Raw genomic sequence first — 25,103 nt, 5'->3', positions numbered from 1 at the left:
TAATGATAATAATAATTTTAAAAATAGTATAATAATATCATTAATAATAGTAATGATAATAATGATGATGATAAAGATGATGATGACGATGATGATGATACCAAAATAATGATAATAAAGATAATCATGATGATGATGATGATCATGATGATGATGATGATGATGATGATGATATGATGGTGATGATGATGATACCAAATTAATGATAACATGATAACTAACCAATAAAGGAATCTAAATTTTCACCTTCAATTTTTTTTCATTTTCTTTTGTTTTTGTTTTTGCGAGGGATAAGTATACAACTTATGTTCATATGTTGTATATAAAGGGGCAGCCAAATAAATATAATTGCTCATTTTCAGGGACTTTAAGGATTAACATGGAAGTTAATGGGGATCAAGGACTAGTTTTTTTTCTTCATTTTCTAGGACTCTTTCAAGCATATGCGGGCAAAATTGCTCGAGCCCCCATGTATTTTTCCCCTTGATAAGGGGCACAGAGATGGAAATATTAAGATGGCTAGATTGAAACCTTGAACATTCAAAGATAGTTTTCAAGACCTACCTTCCTTTGAATAATCTGATAAGATCATCTGCACTGTTCGCATCTTCCCCTCTTTTCCATACCAATGCAACAAGTTCTGCTGAACGGTCAAATTGGCAACTTATCGTAGCTGTTTCACCTTCTGTGACAGACACTGTGGGTGGGGTCTGGACTTGTCCCTGGCAGGTTTTCAATTTAATCACTGCAGTGCAAGCCAAGATATAGATTGCAATATTATTGTTAGAAAATATTTAAGAAACTAGGTCTAGTATTTTGCTTCAATTTATTATCGATGCAAAATTAAATGCACCACCCCCCCCTCCCGCCTTTCGACATATTCAATATCTGTCAATGCCTCTCTCTCTCCCCCACATCATCATGCGTCCCCCCAAAAAAAATATTAAAAAAAATAAAAACTACCAGAATCTAGTCTACTGTATGGCAGTGTATCCTATTGCCGGACACCTTTATTTCAGTGCTTTTTAAAAATGACAACTAGAGGAAATACAATCAAGAAAAATTAACTATTGCTATTCCAAATATTATGAAAATTATGAATATGATAAAATTATCTTATATTTACCAACCATTTTCTTTGCATCGCACTTGCCGCATACCCCTCCATGAAAAACAATTATTTTTGTGCGCGACAAATTACATCGTGATTCCGGACGCGCGCCGGACGGGTAAAGATATCCTTGATTATAATGATGTAAGAGCAAATTTGTGTGATTTTTTTCTTCTTATATCATATCATGAGTAAATTCTAAGTATTATTTGCTTTTTTTATATCGAATCTGAGCAGATGTTGGTAATAAATTCGTGTTTGATAACTTATTTTATTTTGTCTTGTTAGCTGCATGGCATGTTCCATGACTTTCCAATAATAATATGCTCGCGTTCGTATCGTGACGCTCATCAAGTTCTATCGATGCGCTGCCGATCGACGGCTCTACTCACGGTAAACCTCGCGCACGGGTACCTTGAGAACTAGCCATCGACGATCACCCACAATACACCACACCTCATCATTGAAATTCGGCAAATCAGGCCCATATTTCCGTTAGAAAATATATCAATTGTTAATACAAAACTATGTTATATGATATTTTAAGCATTTTCTGTCATTTTTAGAGATAATTAGGTAGAAGTTGGATTTTTCGCCTTGTTTTTGCAATCTTGTTCTATGTATTGCTCTGTGAAATTGAATTGCGGAAGTCTTACGGTACGAATTTGTTTTAGTCTTTAGAACGCAGTAATATACGCGTCCGGAATTATAATAGTGTCCGGTAATACGTGACTATACTATTACTAGTAGTAGTCTATCTCTGAGTCTGACACAGGGTCAAGCCCCCCCCCCCCTCCATTTAGTTTTAGTATCACCTATTCACTTGCATGGAAAACAAATTCAGACCCGATTTAGACGTCGGCAAGTCAATGATCGGGATTCGACGGCCTGACCGGCCTGGGCAGGGCCGGGAAACGGCCTCCCGATCGTGGCCTGTGCTGCATGCTGCTGTGGATAACACTTCATTAACTAACACAATATACCACACATCGGACCGAGCTGGAGATACTGGCATAAATTGGGAGTTTTCGAGCCTTAAAATACTCGATGGATCTCATTATTTCGCACGGAAAAATAGTCTGATTACTACCTTACTTTAATTATTACCTGAAAATAATAATGAGACGATAAACGCAACGTGTACCGTTGCAATAAGCTCCATTATATCCAATTACAGATGTCCAAGCAGAGAGAAATTTTGTTTACGTCTGCACAATAATAGTCAAACACGATCAATTGTTGAACTCCAACTATTTTGGAAAGTCGCCGCGCCGAAAAAGGCGCATGCCGTAGCTGTATCCTTCGAGCGGGCGCTATCGCATAAACGCACATCGAGTATGATTGAAGCTTTTTTTTGTGTGTGTGTGGTTATTACGAGTACCCAAAATGAAAATCCCTGTCGAGTTGTCTCATTTTGGTTGAAATAATACATGTAGTAACAATTAAAACGAATATGTGCGTACTCCATAATGGAAAATGTCAAACATCCATTTTAATTGTGCCTCTCAAAAGGGGGGGGGGGGGCACGGGCCGGTTGTGCCCCCCCCCCCCCCCTGGATCCGCCAGTGAATCACGAACCCATTGTCCAAGCATTTATGAAGGAAGATGAACTTGAAATATTTTTTCGGATACTAGTACAGTAAAACCTGTCTACAGTGGCCGCCTATTAAAACATAAAATGTTGCCTTTATCAAGAGATATATAAAGGCTCTTATACACGCAATCTGCCTACATGGTGGCTGCTATGAGGTGGAAAATCAACACAGGATTAACTGTAGGCCTATATCCGAGTATGTCTTCCTTAAAAAAACACAGTCATAATTCCTCCTTAAAAATTAAAGAGCAAACATGCAAAAACTTTCACTGCAAGTCATAGAATAGTCGCCGGTGATTTTTCAAAGCTAACAATATTTATAAATATATTTTCTCCGTAATCAAAGATCAATTATCAACTAAATTAAAGATAATTAGTTTTCGTTCTTCACACTGAATTTATTCCTTTCATTCTCTATTATATCACTGCTTATGAGCATTGGCGGCGATCTGGGACGGGTGACGTACCCCACCCCCTTGTCATTTCTTATGGTAGGCTTCTCTGTAAATAGTACTTAAATTTGAAATGAGAGAAACTACTGTTCCATATTCAATGTGTAAACTTTCTTTTTGACTAGGCTTTTAAATTTAGTTATCGTTGTGGAACACATGATTTCTTCAGCCGGAGAGATTGTTCCAAATGCGTGGGGTAATGGAATAATGAACTTGTTATTACATTCATACTTATTCATATAGGCCTATTATGATGAAATATCCCCCTTGCCCTATTTGTGAAATTCTCACTGACATTGTAGAGGTAAACTATAACCTGTGTTATATCACATCGGGATGAACTAATCATGAAAGTGCATGGGAAACGTGGACTTCACCAGTTTGGGACTGATTTCTTATGTCTACATTATCACCACTGGCCATGAAGGAACGTGTGCGGGCGTATGATTATGTCAGTGAGTAGCCTATTCAAGTTGGTTGAGTAATTTCCATAAAGATTAATGCACAGAGAATAGAGCAAATTGGTTCAATGACTTTCCCTCATTATCATGAAAGGAGTAGTAGTAGTAGTAGTAGTAGTAGTAGTAGTAGTATTGGTGAAAGGAGTAGTAGTAGTAGTAGTAGTAGAAGCAGCAACATGAGCAGCAGCAGCAGCAGCAGTAGTAGTAGCAGTAGTAGTAGAAGTAGTAGTAGTAGTATTAGTAGTAGTAGTATAGTAGTAGAAGTAGTAGTAGTAGTAGTAGTAGTAGTAGTAGTAGTAGTAGTAGTAGTGCACTGGTAGAAGTAAGAGTAATTTTAATATTTGTATTCATTATTATTATCATTGTTATTATTATTATTATCATTATTATTATGATTACTATTATTGTTATTATTATTATTATCATTCTTATTATTATCATTATTATTATTATTACTATTATTATTACTATCATTATTATTATTTTCACCATTAGTATTATTATCATTATCATTATTATTAACATTATTATTGTTATTATTAATTGTATTATTATTATCATCATCATCATCATCATTACTATTATTATTATCATTATCATTATCATTGTTATTATCAGCATCATTATAATGGTTGAAGCTTATTCAATAAGTTCGGACAGAGTGCGGAGTTCAACTTTATATGTTCTTTATACTAAACGAGAAATCTGATCGAAATCATACTTTGAAAATGGATATTAACATGGTTATTAGTAACAATCTTGAAAAAGAACATAATCATGGGTGTCGATCAGTATTCTTGGTTGGGGGGGATGATGACACAAAAGTTCTTGTGGATGGGGATCTTTCAACATTACCCCCACTAAAATCACAAGTTAGGACATTTGGGAGTGATTGATATGCATGGTGTTCTTGGAAATTCCTTCATTGTTGTAGTGTACTGTACTTATATAATTTTTTTTTTAATTCAATTTGTGTTACAAGTAAGCCTATTCTAAACTCATACGAAAGAAAAAATGACAAAAATTATCTGGAACATGTACATAGTGATCTGTTGATTGAGCATGATGTATACACAGGGGCATCGATCCATTTTTCAGATTGGGGGGGGGGGGGGCAAAATCATGAATCAACGTTCCAAAGACGCTCGATCATATAAAACGAACAAACTCACCCACACACCCCTACACCCCCACACATAGGCCTATATTATATATATATATATATATATATATATATATATATATATATGAATCATGAGAAAGAGACACATATCTCAACCTCACTAACAATGCGAGCGCAAAGCGCGAGCTGAAAATTTTTAGTATGACATGAAAACAGGAAAAATGTACCTGTTTAGGTTTGCTTGTAGTAACTCATGAGGAGCATAGATACATGTATCTCACTAGAGAGCGAGCTAAAATTTCTTTATATTCTGACGTGAAAGCTTGATATTCTAAGCACTTTTGGTACCAATGATTAAGATGGGTATCTAGAAGAACAATAGATGCGAGCGCAAAGCGTCAGCTGAAAATTTTAATATTTCGATCTGGACAAAAAGTCAATTTAATGGACGCTTTTAATAAAGAACAAGATATATATCCAACAAAAGATTATTGCAAATCGAAGCGGGAGTTCTTTTGAGGTATAGAACTGAAAACGGGACATTCTATTCACCTATTTAATCATGAAAAGTATGGGGTTTTGGTACAGAAATGATGCGAGCGCGAAGCGCGAGCTAAAAATTTTTATATTCCGATCTGAAAAGCAGACATTTTGAGCACGATTTTAGATCAAAATCGAGTTGGTATCTTAATCTCGCTTGCTGGTTTCAGTGTAGCATTACAATCTTATTTTATTTTTAGTTGCACATGCGGAATTATTGGGATGGGGGCAAAACGATATGTTCCCCCAAAATATTTTCATTGGTGGGGCTATTACTCTAATAGCTATATGGTCATTCCTTAGACGATTTATCTTGCCACCCTTTTACTCCCGTTTGTTTTTCCACCCTTTTGAATTAATTGATTCATTAAAATTAATTCATTCACCACTGGTGGGATGGAACACCTTATCAACAAAAGTTGTTTTTCGTTGGGGTGTTAAAAAATATCATATACATAAACATTTCATTCTTTTTCATCTTGAACTTCCACCCATCTGTTTAATAGTCCTGAAAAAGAATGTTTTCATTTAATAACAATATACACAAATTGCGAGGGAAACAAACTGATTGATGGCATACTATAATTATCACTATAATCATCATGATCAAACTTTTTCATCATCATTATTATGATTTTTCTACCCTAAACTATTGGGGGGGATGATAATACAGGCCATCCCCCCCACTTGAAATATTGGGGGGGATATATCCCCCCCATCCCCCCCGTGATCGACACCCATGAACATAATAGAGGATGCATCTTGAATACCACGATAACATTGTATAAATTTCCAATCGACTGAAGACAAATACGTTGGAAGACGCAAGCTTGCGCGCGCAAGAGCAGACGACACAAAACGCCCTCTATAAACGACATCCCTCTTCGATCGTCGTCTGCTTCTTAGTGCCTCACACGCATTTCATTATCAGTGACGAATGACACTCGGACGACACTGACGTAAATTCTTGGGAAACAACGATTTGACTTTCTAATCAGGCACTTGTGTGGGTGAGAGAAGGATCTCAAGTCTGTCTTAAAGTGTTTCTCCACCCGCGCCTTTTCGGTAAGAAAAACACTCATTCACAAGCACGTCATATTTAGCCGACTTCTTCAAGCTCCGTTGAAATGGATTAAAAGGAGTCATACGTTCATCGTAGAAATCATTCAAAATCGTTTATTGACGTTTGCTGTCTTTTCACGCCACTGGAAATTAGTTTCAGGTCTTCTCTTCATTCATTGAGAATATGACGATGTCTTGCTGACTATCAATGCGTAATGTGGATTATCTATTTATTCATTCATCAGATAGCACAATTTGATAAAATTTTAGACACCGGAAATTTTGATTGTCACGGTCCTGATAAAGAGAGTGGATTCCAAATGTTGCTATTTTTATGGTAGAAGAAAGTGAGCTGGAATTTAATAAACATCAGACTGACTATTCCACGAGGTTAATGTGATATTCTCTTTAAATCTTGGATTTCGTTTCTGTCCATATTGTTTAGCAGTGACTTCATTTCACAATATGGCGGCCGTTGCCTGCAATAGCCTCGCGGGACAACTAGCCCTTAGCTATTCTCAACCACTTCTGAAATCACCCTACTATCCAGATATCTACACTGTCAAAGAGGAGTTAGATACTAACTCTAACCATGTAGCGAAGAAAAACGATGTGTTTAAGCAGAAAAGTGCATCACTTCACCGCGGCACCGTTCGCTTTGTTCAGCTAGCCTCCTCAGATTTATCGACAACCAGCGACCTGTCGAACTCGAAGGACTCGGGGATTGGGTCGAGCGACGACAACAACAGTCAGGGTGAGACAACGATCACCAGGGACGACCACCGACCCGAGAACGATGCGGAGGATGATGTGGAGCGTGTCAAATTCATGGAGACAGCGCGGGAATTTACGAATGCCAATGTTGAGGAGATGACATGGAAAGAGAGAGGGGATAGAATGGACAACTGCTTAGGTTGGCTACGAGAAGAAATCGTAAGTTTATTCATGTATTGGTTCGTCAATTAACTGTTAGGTATAATAGTGAATGAAACATGATATTTTAACAAACGGACACTTTTCTCGGTAATCAATCATCATCTTCAGCTTAATTGAAAGTCATACATTCTATTAGAATTACCATGTCATTCTGTTGTCAATGTTAGGCCTATATTATAATTATCTTTCATCCTTGAATTTAAATTTCTCCATATTTCATTTGACTGCTATTATATTTCCCATGAACGTATGAATCACACGGAACGACAATCCATTTTCAAAAACCCGAGGCACCGTGAGTGTTGTCGACATCCCCCCTCCACTCCTCTGTTTTATAATGTGGACCTTTTATTTACCGTTAACAACTTACGATGAATTCCCTTTAGACTGATAATCACTGCCCATTTGTTTCATTTTAATTATGTGACCTAAATCGAAACGTTTTCCGTAAACAAATAATACAGCAAAAGCAATGTCCATATATCATGCCTATCAGTTTCGGTGTATGACCTGAAACAAAATATTTTCCGTAATCCAATTCTTAAAGAGAAAACAGTATTTCGATCTTCTAATTTATCTTGGCTGCCTACTTACACGACTTAAGTTCCTATTTCGTACTTTGTAAGGTTCAAAATACTCACGTTTCAGTGCTATCAACTTTGGTAATACCTGAATAAAAGTTGAGCAGGCGATAATTGCCCACTTTTAATAGTTCAGTTCAAGGCTGAACCCTTTAAAGTTCAAGTTGGGGTCCCGGGAGGTTCTCGTATTGTACCAGCCTTTAAAGTGTAAACTTTGAATTTTCTTTCTTGACAAAACGTGGGAGAGTGAGAAGCCCAGGCCTATGTAGACACGACACGGTCATACCATTAACGTTTGTGTGTGGCCGTGTTCATATGAGCTATCGCAACCGCAGTGCAGAATGCTTTTGAGCACATAGAAAGTTTTTTGTCAAATGCCGTTCATGACAAAGAACAAACAAGAGGTCTTTGTCGAAAATCCATTAATAAAAAACAGTAGTTTCGTCCTGCATGGGCCATGGGCAATCGACATTTTTGCAATTTTTCGTCAGATCCGAAACTTAGGGGGAAACTGCTGTGCCGGTTAACCAATATTCGACAAAGACTAATTGGTTGGTCATTGTCATGAAGGGCATTTGACAATATATTTTCTATGTTCTTGAAAGTGTTATGCGTCTCGGTGCGAAAACTTTCTACATACCGACACAATTCACATGTTACAGCCACACCAATAAAACTGCCTCCAAACCTTGATGATAGGGCCTATGTCAGGCACGGATATGTCAATGGAAATAAGGGTTATATATATATTTGTCTTTATATATATATATATATATATATATATATATATATATATATATATATATATATATATATATATATATATATATAAATTAGTCGATCTCAAGCCGGTTTCACCGATGTAAATGTGACATAATAGAAACAGAGAATAGCGCATGTATTTGCAACATTTGTTTGAGGGAAACAAATTTCTTTGGCTCCATATACAGTATATAGAAATCTGTCGACCTTAGTTAATATGCCAACACAGTTATAATAAAACTCAGTGTGATCCTTTTTTTTTAAAGTTTTTATTGGGTTTTCGTGATTTTGTGTACCAAATCACAAATAAACAATACAAGTAATTAAAAAAACATAAACAAGAAGAAATAAAAAAAAGCAGCACACACATTACTAGTTTACATTGAAAAATACAGCATATCAACAAATAATACGTGATTAACAAGTAGTAAAAGCAGTCACTTTGTCTAGTATCTCAAGTGTGACACTCCATCTAAAATGATAATAAGCAAACGAAATCATTACCGGTTTAGAGTGAAAATGAAATGGTAAAGTGCAGAGCCTGGCCCCTGGTATAAACATGATACAGTAGAACCATATTCTTGAAGAAAAAAAAATCTCAATTTTCATGATTTTTGCTCGAGATGTCTGATTTGGTTGATAATAAAAATATCGACTGGCTCTTCTTTCGGGGAACATCAAATACATTGCCCTTAAAAGAACCATATTACCCTCGTCTAAAGACTCGGGCCAATATGATTCTTTTGTGGGCATTATATTTGATGTTCCCCTCAAGGCCAGTCAATATTATATTATTATACAGACAGCTTATGAAAACTGCTTGAAAAATGAATATTAGAGAAATTGTTACTTATCTGGGCTTAAGATTTCTTCCCTAAACCACACCCCAAAAGACACCTGCCCTAACTAGATTACAAAGTCATTACCCAAGGTTGCACAAACATACTGAGGCCTTTCCCTTTTACTTCCACCCGGCGTTTCTCATGTTTCCTATTGAGGATCTTGGTTCTATTCCAAAGGAGTTCTTAGTAATTCCATTTTCCTCATGTTCTTTATTGGAAAGCTTGCCAAAGTTCAAGAAGAACATGGAATGCCGAGGGTGATGTGATCATTCGACGGGTATGAATCACAGGGGATACAATGTAACCAAGAGGCGCATGCGTGAGAAGAGTCATTGCTTAACATTCATCACAATTTCCCCTTTTCTGTCTTTAACATGTTTTGATTATTTAAAGGGGGGAAGAAGAATGTTAAGTTTATTATACTTCTCCTTCAGAAGCGTTAGGTATGGAAATAAATTATTGCAAAAAAAAGGCGCATCACTTCGCTTCACTATAATGTAATTTCAGGTCCAACATTATTACGTTTATTAAAAAAGTTATCAACTTTTTAAATTTCTTGATAGCTTATATTTTCTTTATTTGCATTTTACAACCCTGAAAGAAACCCTATGTCATAATAAAAATATTTCTAGTTGCCCCAGTCATTTTTGTCATGAAGGGCAAGGAGGTTTAGGCCTACTTCACACGAAGGCAAAGTAAAACAAAACTTCATCCACATTTGTCGATACCTTCGTTTATCTAATTACACAGTTTAAAACTGTAAAATGAACGTGAAAAACATCCCCCATTGCACGTGATGGTAGTGTGACTAATACCATTATGTATGTTACCATTCTTAGAACAGAATTGGAACAGATGCCTACATGCAAATTTCTGGCAACAGATTTTCCTCACGCAACATTCATGGTGCTTGTTGTTTGTTCTTTGCTTTTACTTTATAAAGTATAATATAATGATAAATTTTTAGATGGAAAATAAAAAGGGGAATTCGTATTTTCTGGATTTTGTTTGTGGGATGGGGATGGGGTAGGGTATGTTTGACTAATTTGTCTGATCTTTCTTTATTTCTTGTTTGTTAGTTTTTTGTTTGATTTTTGCTTCTGTGTTTCAATTTTTGTCCTAATTTCGACTCCTATACAAAGTTATTTAATATTTCGTACACGTTTGTAGTCAAATGAGGAATTGAAAAAAATGCACACATCTTTACTTCTACGTGATTTTTCATATGCACCATCCATTTTTTTTTGGGGGGTGGGATTTCAATCCAATTTTCTGAATTCAATGATCGCATAAGATAAAAGAAATATTACAAATTTTTAGACTATATGCAGGGTGACTTCTTGACGTTCAATGAGTCAAATAAAAGATTGGTAAAGACAGGTAAGCATAAATTTGAAGACATAATGAAAGGAAAATAGATAATGTAACTAAGCAACATATACATATGTATTATATGATTTCAATAAATTATTGAAAAGAAAATTGTAAAACTTGGTTATAAATATAATCATTTCAAAGCATTGGGTAAAAATTTACTGGATATTTCAGAAAACATCACCTGTTGTTCGACCATGAACCAAGTGCACTTACAACACCCCTTTTTGAAATTAACCTTTCCCCTTCAAATATTCGATCATAATAATGATTTAATGGTGGCTAACCTTATATCTCGGGTAGAAAAAAATGAATTCGAAATAACGCACATCGTATACACGTCTCACATTACACAATAAAAATGCCATTTAAAATTTCATAAAATGCTGTTTTCCTATATTAGCTTTACAGTGATTGTTTTACAGTTTGAACAACATGAAGTGCTTGATCTATTGAAAACTAAATATCAAAGAATAAGCTTTGTTGTTTAGGATTTTAAAACATTTGTCTGAACTGCTCAACAACTATGAAGAAAAAATAAAAATACTACAGCAGCGTTTTACTGAGTATGTCTATGGTCTGATCAGGGGCGGATCCAGAATTTTCGAAGGGGGGGGGGTATTTTTCCTAGAAAAATTTGACAAGCAAAAGACAAAAAAAAGGTTCTCACTTGTATGGACGTCATATGTTCATTAAAAATATTTGCTGTTACTCTCAAGGAGGGGGGGGCACCTGTGTATGAACGACATATTTATATTAAGATTATTGATGATGACTCTCAAGGGGGGGCGCAGGGCCGTATGTGCCCCCCCCCCCAAATCCACCACTGGGTCTAGTGCTGCAGTCATATCAACTGAACTGACCAAGGCTATATTAAAGCTATTTTTAACGACAATCTATCGGCGTGGAGTCAGTTTTATCGGTCTGACTATTGCAGAAAATTCCCCATCCATTCACTTCTATTTCTATATCCAGTTTAATCTGTATGCCCCCCTTCCGAACTCCTCCTCTCCCTTCCTCCATATCTCCATTCCTCTTTCCCTCTCTTTCTCTCGCTATATCCACCCCCCCCCCTTCCGTCTCTCCCCCTCTCTTCCTCTAACTCACTCCCCTTTCCATGCTTTCCCATCCCCTCACTTACCCCACCCTCTCTCTCCTTCTCTCTTTTCTTTTCGTTTATACATATCGCATTTATCATGTTTAACATATTAACTCTCGAAGGGCTTTCTTCATGGTAAATCTATTGGGACTTCTCACCTCTCTAGCAGCCTGTTTTCATTTCTTTCCTTTATTTTGTAAAGCCGGGTCACTTTGTATTCTTTGAATATCTCCTAATTCTTTTACCTTTGATTCACTCGGGTTTCATGTTTTATGAGTTCTTTTATGCAAAAAGAAAAAAACGACATAGTTTGCCAGTTCATGGACGCACACAACTAAATAACAAAATCAATTCGGCCTTCTGCGTGATTCACTGATTTTAGACTAATCCTTTTTAATGTGCATAACAACATGACATCGCTCGTGGTGATTTCTAATTTGGTCATCGGAGAAAGAATGTTTTCTACAGAGATGAAGGTCATTGACAAAACATTCTCACAAAGAAATTAGAGATGACCGTAAGTTAGGGCATTGCGATGTACCGTAATCGAATTATTTCAACAACTTTTATCACGCGCAGAGTGAGACTTCGCTTGATTATCGATAATTCATGAAAACATCGCCAATGAATGCGATTTCAGAATAGGAAAACAAAACTGCTCTGAGGAGAGAAAAGAAACCTTAGCCTTTCCTCTTTATGTACACCTTCTGACCATACCAGGGCCGTTTGAAGGATTATTTTAAAGGGGGTGCTGATGTAAATTTGAAAAGCAAAAAAAAAAAGGTTTGACGATAAAATGAATGTTATTTTGGTCCCGATAAATTTGAAAAACAAACAAAACAGGGGGGTCACTATAAATGACGGTTATTTCGTTCCCGAGAAATTTGACAAGCAAAAAAAAAAAAGAATTTCAGTACTAAATGTGGGTCACTTTTGTTACATTACTCAATTTTTAACACCTACCAGAATGCTATGGGGTGCTGCCAATGGAGAATGATACTCAACACACCATGGAAAATCTTGGGGTTGCTTCTACACGCAAGCACCTCCGCTTCCCAGGGCAATGCTTATGAGAGTCAGGGCACTAAAAGTTGTTTCAATTAAGAAATTCCGAAATGACGAAAACATTGACACAAATTAGTAAACAAAAATCACGAAACATGGTCCCGAGGTCCGAGTTGTTCAGACCCCGCTTCTGACGTCTAAGTCCAAGATACTTTTGAATCGTTGCTTATCTTATATGGCATCAGTGACAATTGGTGTAAAGCCTGTTCGTTTGTGGATTGAATTTATTAGGATATTTGATCTGTTTATCGGGTTGATTGCAATTTAAATGGCTTGGCAGATAGCATTTTGATAAGAAAACAATTTAGCTTCAATTAAGTTCAATTCATTACCAACTGCATTCTGCGGGTCACATTAATTTACACCATTGCATTTATTGTTTTGTATCATAAAAATTACTGCGCTTGATCAAAAAAAGAATAAGAAATCATGCGAGTTTCATTCGTTTTAAGTGTGATATAGAAATGATAACACATCTCGTAGTGATTGATTGTTCATTCTATGCACAATTTTATAACGGAATATAATGTTTCCAAGTATATGTATCTGTCAATTTTGAAAATAATTATAGGGCCGGCTTATACATAATTTGATTCCATTATCGGTATCTCCTGTCCTGGAAGCATGACTTCCTTGACTATCTAAATTTGTGTGTGTGCTATCATGGTAATTTTCAAAGGCAATAATTACTTTTTCAAACTGATGCTTCTTCTTCCAATAATGTAAATATAAATTGTTTATCCTTGCGTTCAAATTGTGGTCTACTTCCTTCGCTTCATATTATCTTATTTCTTTCGTGGTACTTTGGATGCATTTAAAATTTGAAGATGAAGATTACAATAGTAATAATGCTACTAACAATAATAATGGTATTATTAACTGAAGCGATAAATGCAGATAATGGTAATAAGTATAATGATCATGATTGTGATGATGATGATGACGATGATTATCATAATTATAATAACAATATTAATAACAGTAATGAAAAACAGATAATAATAACAAACTTAAACAAAATCAAAAGTAAAATAAACACTCGCAAACACTCATTATCATCCCGAGTCATGCGAGAGTTACACCATTTTCGAGAGATTTCAATTTGTTGTTTTCCGCTCTTAGTCATTAATAATAATTAAGCTCTCCTTATACCTTCTTATCTAACCCAACTCCAACGCTGATTAATTCTATAAGATTTTAAGAGGGGCTCTGTTTTTTCGATTGATGGTATATTCGAAGTCATCTTTGGAATTTCTCACAAGTTTATACAATAATAATTTACAATAAGCTTTTATATATATGATAACCCCTCAACATTTTGAACTAGTAATTTAAACAATACTAAAATCCTTCTTTCTTTCTGTTAGTATGGTGATGTGAGATAGGGCGATACCATTCCCTCGTTATAGGCCGACGTAAATGATCCTGAACACCCACACACCCACACCCGCGCGCACTCACCCCACACCTCCTTACAAACACACGCACACGTGCGTGTGTGTAAGTACATGTCATGTACATAGATCATGTAGGTCTATGCGATTAAAAATAAAGTAAAAACAACCATTTCAAAGGCGTGTTGTAAAAATGCTTTGAGTCCTTGACAACGAATTAATTTTGAATGTTAAAGTGATTGGTTAACATTGGTTTGACTTTAAAAAAATCTGAGCTAGCAGGTCACACTTGTCACCTGTGTCTGCGATATGTTACAAAAATGAAGCCCAGAAAAAATTGTGTTCGAAAATAATTATTTAGTGCTTCAAATATTGAAATATAAAGTGACCGAAAACACCATCTTAATTTCATCCCATACACTTATGTGTACTATTTAGGCGTCTATAAGACGCCTATTTACAAAATCGGGGTTTGCCTTGTAGTTTTAGCTTTTCATTCTCATTAATGGTTGTTTTCAGGGTTTATTAGTTCTAATACATGCACTTGTACACATGTTTCATCTTGGTTTGAGAATTGTTTAAATCGGCTGCTCACAAAGTTAAACAATACCTTTAATATTAGTTGTGTCTTTGGAATTTGTAACTTCATGTTGGTTACCCGTCTTTTGGGAAAAACATGACGAATTTATACTTTCTCTTAGTCGTCTCAGTAGTCTATTTTTGGATTACAAAATTAGATTAGCCTTTGGGCACCATGACAACAGCGCTAACCATTCAGTTATTTTCAGCTCATGTCACCTGCTGTTATTGATATCCTTACAGCGATGAGTTTTCCCTTTGTTTTTTCTCACGGGATTGATCTTAAGGACTTAATTTACGTTTACAATTAAAGTATGAATTCAATAGAATATATATATACAGCAGCTGTGGTAAGTGCCCTGGTTGACTTTGCATTAATCAATGTTCCCCAGACAGCCAGAGCTATCCAGCTATTCTCCCCTTTTTCGAATATATTAAAAATATTCATATATATATATATTTAGGTAATCATTGTAGATTATTATGAACATATACCAAATTGTTATGCTGTTGAATCGTTTATTCCACACGTCCAGTAGTCAAAACAGCTCTCAGCAACGTGACTAAGTGGACGTATAGCTAGACATAAAATTATTCTCCCCTCCTCCTCCTCCAAGGATACCCACACGTGAGAAAGCAAGGCGACCGAGTAACTAATCCATTTCACAAATGTAGTGATCTTCTGAGGGCTGTTATTTTTCTCACCAAAACGAAAGAGTATTTATCTTTTTCTACATTGTTCAGGCTCACACCCGACTAGATGATTTAGACAGCTAGGCCCGTATTCTGAAGTCAGGTTTAACTAAGATAAACATGATGGTCTAACTATGTGCTAAAATAAATATGGGAAGCCAAAGCTGTCAAGATTTGATTAAGTTGTATGTTTTGTATGTTTACTCTGCTCTTTCCTGATTCATCGATGGTGAAGACAATCATCTATTTATACTTCCTAGACAATTATGAATGATTTGAGAGCCAAATCAACTGAAATATGATATCTCTACTGTTAGTGATTTATGTAACAATTTGCTATCCATACTAAAACCACAACTTTAAACCTGAGTTTAAGTTAAACCCGACTTCAGAATACGGGCCATCATCTTTAATATTTACCCATTTAATATCATATTTTAAGTATCACATTACACATCATGTGCTTTAATTTTATCTGAAAATGAATTCAACCTTTTGAACTGAATGATTTAGAATTTCCCAAAATGGAAGCACGCTTTAAAATGGCATCATGGAGAGGAACATGTAGTTTCGCCTTGGCCTTAATCATCAAGGTGCATTGTGTGATGACCTGGAAGCCTCCCGATGCTTTTATGTTAACATTCACCAACCTTGGTACGTCCCATCGAACTATACTTGAAGGAAAACCTTATCGGGGTCGCTGGAAATCATGAGCTGAGAACTAATTCCTTTGACTGACGCCTCTTCAGTTTTCATGTAAACAGTTTTATTTTTGCTAATTCATGTCTACTGAGTATGTAGTTTTCTTTGATTGTTCATTGAGATCTACCATAGCATCAAATGTGCAAGCCCACTTTTCTTGAATTTAGAAGGTGGTAAAAGCAGAAAGCCAATTTCATTTGCATAATGTACTAGATAACACTGTACCAGTACCCTCCCGGTTGAGAGAAATGTAAAAGTTAAACTTTTTTTTGCATATACATGTTTGATCTCATAATTAAGTTTACTCTATTCTTCAAAGAAAGTTACCTTGTTACATTCTTTAGGTTTAACAGAAATCTATGAGACTGATAGAAACCAACATCATGGTTGAGAAACAAAAATGAAAATGGTTTAACGCGCAAGATGGCCATAAGTAAATATAATCATGGATGTCTCCATGGGTTCTCCAACGCAATGTGAGAATACAGTGAGAAATGGGGACAAAGCCTGAGATTGGTTGACTTAATTCTGATGAAAAGTCGATTTGGCGCCATTTGAAAATGCCCGATTGAGATGTGTCTTGATGATCGAACACGTTGTTTATTGCACACCTGAGCTCGTGAAGAATTCTGAGAATCATGAACCGACCAAGATCACTCTTTTTTTTTCCCCGACAAGACACACCAATGAGCCATGACGTAAGATGTAGGGTGTAAGCAGTGGCGTACCTAGGATTTTCCCAAAGGGGGGGGGGGCAAATTCGTCCGCCCAAAAAATTGACAAGCAAAGAAAAAAGAAAAAAAAGGTCTTCAACCACAAGTAAAGGACGTTTCGCACCAGAAAAAAAATTGACAAGCAAAAAAAAAAGGGTCTTCAAGTTCAAAGGAGTGGGCCACTTGTGCATCGTCAGGGATCAGTTTTGACTCGTCAGGGGGGCAGGGATACGACCTTTGCATGAGTTGTGACTCGTCAGGGGGGCAGTCTGCCCCCCCCCCTTAGGTACGCTAGTGGGTGTAAGTGTTAAAACGTCGAAATTGACATTGCTAATCAGGCCAGTCAAAGCGTGAGGGTATTCCCCTTAATGGCATATTATCAAGGATCTCAAGATACTTTATGAAGGACATCTTAAACCAAAATGCAGTTTTCTTGATCATTAAAGGGGCGATCCACGCTGGCATCACCATGATCACGTTGAGTTGCATGAGGAGTCTACTAAACAAGGAAACTAAAGATATATTCGATATTGGAGGAAATTTAATTAAGTCGTGGTTGAAATTTCAGCTGAAAGAAAGCTATGAAAAAACCTGGTCAGGATCATCAAACAATGATCCTTACTGAAACTTACTTTGATACACATCTACGAAAGAAATTATGTAATTTGACAAATAAGATTGTTTTACTATCATTACCAAATATCTATAAATCAGCTTGCTTACGACGAGAAGAACCCTTTTAACGCATGACCACGTACGTCTATGAATTATTAAATAGTTAAACGTGATAAGGAATAAAATATGTCAAGCGTTAGATCGGCATTTTGGCCACTCATTTTCAGAATGCATACTTACTTAATCCGTTTCTGTTAGACCACTATTAAGAATTATATGCCTTATACTTTCTGGTTGGAACAATGTCAAGTTCACAGAGATATCATGACAAGTTGAAGAGGATCAGATATCCGGGTAGGAAGGATCCGATTATTAGTCTAAGGATTTGGTTTCCGAGGGTCGGTTATGGTATATCATACCAGGAAGTATCTATCCAAATAGGAATATAGGTCCTTACAACGACTTACAGATCAGAGGTCATGAAGGTGTATGTGCAGGAAGGGCTACGATTGTTTTCCCTTGCTTGAAGAGCTGAAGATGTTGGCAAGGGAATTGTAAGAGGACTGACATCTTAAGGTCCCCTCCTTTGGACCAGACATATCTTCACCAAGACTTGACTCGAATTGACTAGGTTTCGAACCTGAAATACCAGATAACCAGACCCGTGTTTTTTGCTTCTTTCTCAGCTGAGGAACACGAGTCTAGAACTGTTCAGAGATATCATAGAATGAAAAGAAATGGTAGTACAACGCCATATGACAACTTGAAGTACATTGCGCTATCAAAACTTTCTTTCTTTTGCTTCTTATTCATCACTACTCCTATCATTGAGTTCACCCGTGTATCCTCTTACTCTATCTCTGGTCTACATCAAAGACACAATCTACCCTAAACTATCAAAAAGGTATAATATGGGTAAATACGTAATTCCGACTATTTCCAAAGAACATACTGTTATAAAGGTTGACACAATATTGGTACCCTGTTCTTGCTCGCAATATTAATCCCAGGTGCTAATATAAATGATATATTTCCGTTTATATAAATTCGATTTCGACCACAATGCAAAATATAATTCTTAAAATATAATTTGGCATGCTTACCCTTCCCCTTTGCTCCACGATGCATCCTTTTCTATTATTCCCATACACTTTCAACCAGTATACGAGGTCTGACTTTATAAAAAAATGTATTTTTATAAATATATATTTTAGTCTCCACTCTTCAGCTGTCAATTCTATCGTTTGTCTTGGCTGACCTTTCAGGAAATGTAGTATTAATTTAAAGCACGTTACACAATTTATGATAAAATGATTTGATCAATCCGGGAGGGGGGGGGGGGTTCTCCTAAACTCTTGATTGTATGTTGTGTGGTGAACGAAACCCATTTTTTTCAGTCATGACCTATCAGCATCTTGACCCGCTTTCCTGTGCCCTCGATCAGCGAGATGACGTTCCTATTACGTTCTCTTTGCGTTCCCTGTCACATCTGATGATCGGACGCTTATCATCGGCTCCTTACCTGCCGGGTCTGGTCAGTTGAGATGAGATTCGATGAGATATAAGTTCAGCTATGAGATCCTTTTATAGCTTGGCCTTTCCGTATTACTTGGAGACAACTTCCTTGATGCTTGTAGTGCCTGAGAGATGACTGCAATATACTGGTCATGTCACACCAAGAGTTCGAAAGCAGATCAGCAGCAGTGTGACCGGGTGCCATACTTCATAAAAACTGTCAGTGACAAGCTATGATGCTTGGTTATGAGACACTGACCGAAATATAGGCTAAGTGGACATTTCTCAAAGGATTCTTGAAGTAGTATATTATCATGTTAATTACAGGTTTTATGATACCGAAACCAGGCCGCGCATCAGGTCGTTTGGTAACCTGCGCACAACCATTGAAAACGATTATAGAGTATATAAGGAAGCTTCGAGATCAATTTGTTTGGAGTGGTAATAAAAGGGAACACACATACCAATGTCACATACATTAGCCTAACAAAATTATTCCTATCCTATTCCATCCTTGATATGATATGAATTATGGTTATGTCACTTCTTATTTGGATGTATGGAGGATAGACTTCGATCTGATTTTATTCATAAGTGTGACCGCTATTCAAAGATGAGTGCTGTGGCATGGTTGGACAGCTTGCCAATCATGTCAATCATTTAAGTTGGGCAGGTGAATTGCTTGTAGACTTCCCTTACATCCGTACACATTGGACAGTAATGGGGTCTGGGAAGGGAGCACTGATTTCAAGGAATTTTGCTAGGTAATTTGGCTCAATGATCTTATGACGAGCTTTAGGGGTGTCACATCAGTGAAAAGTATGACGGGAATGAAAATTGTTATTCAATGCTGATGGTGATATTCAACATTAGTCCCTCATATCCTTTTCTTCTACACCTCTTACTATTTCTACCGTGATCATAATACTACTAATAACACCACCACTACCATCAACACTAATCAAACACTATTTCTACTAATACAACTACACTGCTGCTGCTGCTACTACTACTAATGCCGCCGCCACCACCACCACCACCACTACCACAACCACTACCACTACTACTACTACTACTACTACTACTACTACTACTACTACTACTACTACTACTACTACTACTATCACTACTACTACTAATACTACTACTACTACTACTACTACTACTACTACTACTACTACTACTACTACTACTACTACTACTACTATCACTACTACTACTAATACTAATACTACTACTACTAATACTACTACTACTACTACTACTGCTGCTGCTGCTGCTGCTGCTGCTGCTGCTACACTACTACTACTACTACTACTTCTACTACACTACTTCTACTACTTCGACTCGATCCTTCTGCTGCTGGTGGTTCCACTTATACTACAACTACTGTCACACATCTGCTATATGTGTGTGCTTAGTTGTAGAAACAATGGCATGCCTACATACAAGAACAAACAGTAACTATTTATGCAAACTTGAAATGAACCTTCGTCATATTCACACGATTATCAGTTTGTAGGTCTGTATGTATTTGCCATAAAACGAGTGTGACACTGGAAATAGCACATTTTCAATCATTAATATTGTATTAATATCATCCTTTACTAATTATTTTATTTGTGCACGTACACCAATCGTTTTGCTCAAATAGTACAAAGAACATTTTTATCATATTCCAAAGGTCCTTACGCTCTGTTGACATAAACGAAAACTTAAATGTACTACTGAATAGAATCATAACAATTATACAATGTCGGGTTTTTCTTTTGAATATTATTCAAATCCATTCTTTTTTTAAGAAGAAAGTGGTCAAAACAGTTTGATAGTCTGCCTTTGAATATAAACTTGTATGATAAACAAATCTTCTTCAAAATGAATCCATGCTTATGTTGATAACTTTTAAGTCACCAAACGCCATCGTGAACTTCCAATGTTATCGTTAATTATTATAAAAACCACAACTGGATCAATTTGTCGCTGGATCCTGGGTTCTGTAACACAAAGGTTTGCGATTGATCGTACGCTTGATTTTTACGATTGATTGTACATTGTAGTCAATGGAATCAGTCGTAGAAAAATGTTTTACGATCATTGCTAAGCTTTGTGTTACGGGCCCCTGGTCTTTGTCCATGTTGTCTGGACTCTGGAGTCATCAAAATGATGTTTAGCTTGGTTTTGATCAGTAGAATATGGAGTTGCTGTCATTTTATTTACATAAAGAGCAACATTTAGATTCCATTGAACGTCCTTCAATATTCCACTTGGACAGAATCTTTGATAAAAAAATCCCAAGTACTTTTCTAAGGACGTATATTACTTAATATGGCATTGAACCTTTAGAAGCACTGACACACGCGGAAATGTCATTCCACAGAATAAAAGTAAACCTCTCAAGTTCACTTTTGGAGAATGAACTCGACCTTTTCTTAGTAGTATAAGAGAGTTGTGAACTTGTCAATATGTTTCCATTGCAGAGATTTGGGGGAAATGACAGCTAATCTAAACAAAATGAAGGTCGGTAAAGAAAGCCTTCTTTTCCAGAAATAATATGTTTTGTTTGCAGTTTCCGCATCCCACTTTCCAACATGACGTTTTAACATTGCATTTATAGGCCACTTGACATGCTTGAGCATGTTATTACTGATTATTAGTCCTATACTGTTATTACTGGCTTATTTGCACGATTAGAGTATGAAATTTGTGCGTAAAGAATAAAACCCTAATCGTACATTCGTCATTTTCTACAAAGAAATTTACCTTTTTTTAATGATGTATGATGTTGATTATGATGTTCCAATGTATCAGAATGAATCGGAGGAAAAAATGAGCTACTTAATTCGATGAACTGTGAGCTTTTGCTTGATATCGATGTGAAGATGTTAGATGGATTATTTCAATCTGAACAGTGAGATGTATTGTCTTTCACACATTATTCTCATTTTGTATCTTTCAGACCAAAATGAAGAAACAAGATCAGAGCCTGATGCGGCAATTCATGGAACTTCGTTCGACCATTCACCAGCTCAAGCAATCAAGTACCCAACAAAGTCTAAGAGCAACTTATCTACGCAACCAAGCATCGTGCGCAAATCTTGGGGCATCTGACCAATCAGCGCGCAGTAACACAACTTCCCGCCAATCAAATTCGCACATGCGAAGCAATCTCCGCCCCCTCGGCGCAACCAGCCAATCATCGACGAGTGGTAACCTGTCATCCATGCAGTTTCATTCACGCGGGAATCTCAATCACACGCACTCCACCATGGACGCGAATCCAAAAATGGCACAGAGCCTTGCGCATCTGGAGGACACAAGTTTCGACATGGACAGTTATTTTGGTGATGTCGATTTTGAGCACGATTCTTTCTACGACGATGACGACTCCGATGCCTTTATCGATCAACCGGATGGTATGCCACCCGGTCACATCTCTGCGCTATCGGATCAACCATACATGCCGCAGTATCGTACACGGACTGTTTCATTGGTGACACCGCATTACATTGGCCGTCCGAGCGCGTCCGGCTACCTTGCAAGATCGAGATATATGTCATTTTCAAACGCCAAAGGAAGAGTGGAAAGTGAGAGAGCAATTTTAGAATGAAACATGGAACTGTGCCCTGAAAAAAGACTTGTGAATATTTGTTAATGATGTATTAGCTTTTTGATGAATATCGGAGTAGCAATAAAGTTAGCATTTATCAGCTCATTAATTATATAGGTGAAATATTTCTCGATTTTCTTGAGAATTTTATGGATTAGGCTTAATTACAGCATGTATTGCCATTTTTTGTTTAAACAAGAATTATGTCACACATTCAATATCACTCCATTAATGTAACCCCCCCATAAAAACCCCTATTAATATACAATGTCTAATTATCTTTGGTTGACATAAGTTGCAAAATAGGTAGTTGACTTTTCATATGAATCCAATGTTTACGTAAAAACTGAAATATCATGAAAATGCGACTTGACTTAAATGTTTCTAATCGTCTTGGGAATACAGTCTCTTTATGTATTTTCTATAATATGGTAAATATGGTTATATATACAAGGCATGGATCAATTTTTGACACACTTTTCACAACTGAAATATAGCACAAGCCTCTCACGAACCAAGAGTCATTTCCTTGCTCTTAGCATGCTTGGGTTCCACTTTCATACCAGGAATAGATCTTATAACGTACAACTATCTTTTTGCCAGTCTGTGCAATTAATCTTGATATCGAAGAACTTCAGCTTTTGGTATCGGAATGAAAAACAATATCCATTTTTTTCGGGGAAAAAGTGTAATGTTTTATTTTTTAAACATTAGTATTCTTGATATTCTCGCACGGGATGCTTTACATTTCATTTCAATGTATACTGCCTGATGTATATGTATATGTAGATATCCTATGTAGAATAAGAATCGGTGTATAGGAATCTATATCATATGTTGATACTGGTTTTAACGGGTATTTCAACACAGTGGCTGTTATGTTATCTTGACCTACCATAGTCATCCTCCAATCGGCATATTGTCAGATCTGACAACTTCCCATGTTTCTGATGTGCTGAGAGGTACTGTTACTATGGTAACTGTCAGATAAAACAGGACTTGTCGGATAAAATGTCCGACTTTCATGAAACGCTCCCAGATGATGTGTTGACTCATCTTTGTCGTCTGATCGAATGAGAGTTTGAGGAAACAGTATCAAGAAATCTCAGATAAATATATTTATTTACAAGGAATTTAATGATTTATACAGATGCATACGAACCATTAGAATGAAATATATATTGTTCAATAAAAATGACTTATATGCTTGTAGATCATTCATTTGAGTATTTTTATTTTGTCTTGAATCCATGTGGCGAGTTCACTTTTTATGTAATCCTGACAAATCAAAGAAGAAAATCAAACAATACGAATGGGCGACATTGTTGCGAGAAGAACGATATCGTGATTAATCCAAAAATGCTGAATGAAATTTTGCATATAGTGATCTATTTGACATATAAGATCAGCACTGCAACAATAGTGACCATCGTTTGGGGGGACGAGTCATTAAATTTTGATATACAAATAACCACTTAGAATTATGTAAACTCAAACCCTCACAAAGACAAGAAGCGAATAAGGAGTTATAATGGAATACTTTTATCTACACGGAAACGGTTTCTCATGTGTCAGTATTTTTGAAGGTAGGAGCTGCCATCGGTTTTGGGACAACTAAGGAAGCTACCCAAGAGGTTCCAGGTGACATGTGACAGACTTAGGTTTCCTATATGAACCACTGCCCTGGTGATTTCTACAGTAAAATGCTTCTATGTGCCCTTGCTGAGAAAATGTAAGGCCTCGCAGCTTTCACTATCTCAGAAGCGGATCTAGAGGGGGGGTTGGGGGGGTTGCAACCCCCCCCCAAAAAAAAAATCCGGGGACCATTTTTTTAAATCTTATCTTTTTTTTAAAACTTGTAATTTTATTTTATTCTATTTCTATGTATTTATTTCATTTATTATTATTATTATTATTATAAAAGTATTAGGCTAACAGTCCCCAAGGTCCCCAATTCTTTGTATCTGTGTTGTTAACCGGCCTTACATTGCAGGAAAATGCAACTTAATTTTACAAATTTTCATGGGGGTTAATTTGGCAACGACCTCTATACCAAAAAGAGTGGTGTTTTAGATGCAAGAATACGCCATTTTCACACACAGATTTTCAAAAATTTTCCCTACTGTGGTAGGGGGGACACCCCCCCTCCCACACCCTCCCCCCTCGCTCGCTCCGCTCGCTTGGACTCGGTCGCTACGCTCCCTCGCATACCACCCCAACCCCCCCTTTATAAAAAGCTGGATCCGCCCCTGTATCTAATGTAAGACCATGAAACACGATTAA

At 36.7% G+C, this 25,103-nt stretch overlaps 1 protein-coding gene across 1 annotated transcript; it reads left to right on the top strand.

Moving 5' to 3' along the window:
• The first annotated feature begins 6,193 nt into the window (after positions 1-6,193).
• LOC129280294 (uncharacterized) lies at positions 6,194-24,022 on the top strand. Its single transcript, XM_064112387.1, has 2 exons — positions 6,194-7,276; positions 22,170-24,022. The coding sequence occupies exons 1-2, from the start codon at positions 6,809-6,811 to the stop codon at positions 22,818-22,820; spliced, it is 1,119 nt and encodes a 372-aa protein (XP_063968457.1). The 5' UTR covers positions 6,194-6,808; the 3' UTR covers positions 22,821-24,022.
• The last annotated feature ends 1,081 nt before the right edge of the window (positions 24,023-25,103 follow it).

The sequence above is a fragment of the Lytechinus pictus genome, chromosome 17 (genome assembly GCF_037042905.1).
Source record: "Lytechinus pictus isolate F3 Inbred chromosome 17, Lp3.0, whole genome shotgun sequence".
In the NCBI taxonomy this organism is placed as follows: Eukaryota; Metazoa; Echinodermata; class Echinoidea; order Temnopleuroida; family Toxopneustidae; genus Lytechinus; species Lytechinus pictus.
The sequence above is the reverse complement of the archived record's forward strand: the minus strand, read 5'-3'. Positions and strand labels throughout refer to the sequence as shown.

Bases quoted from the DNA above. Each gene is read 5' to 3' on its own strand.
- LOC129280294 (XM_064112387.1), top strand. From the start codon at position 6,809: ATGGCGGCCGTTGCCTGCAATAGCCTCGCGGGACAACTAGCCCTTAGC. The intron at 7,277-22,169 runs GTAAGTTTATTC...TGTATCTTTCAG, and splicing joins GTTGGCTACGAGAAGAAATC to ACCAAAATGAAGAAACAAGA.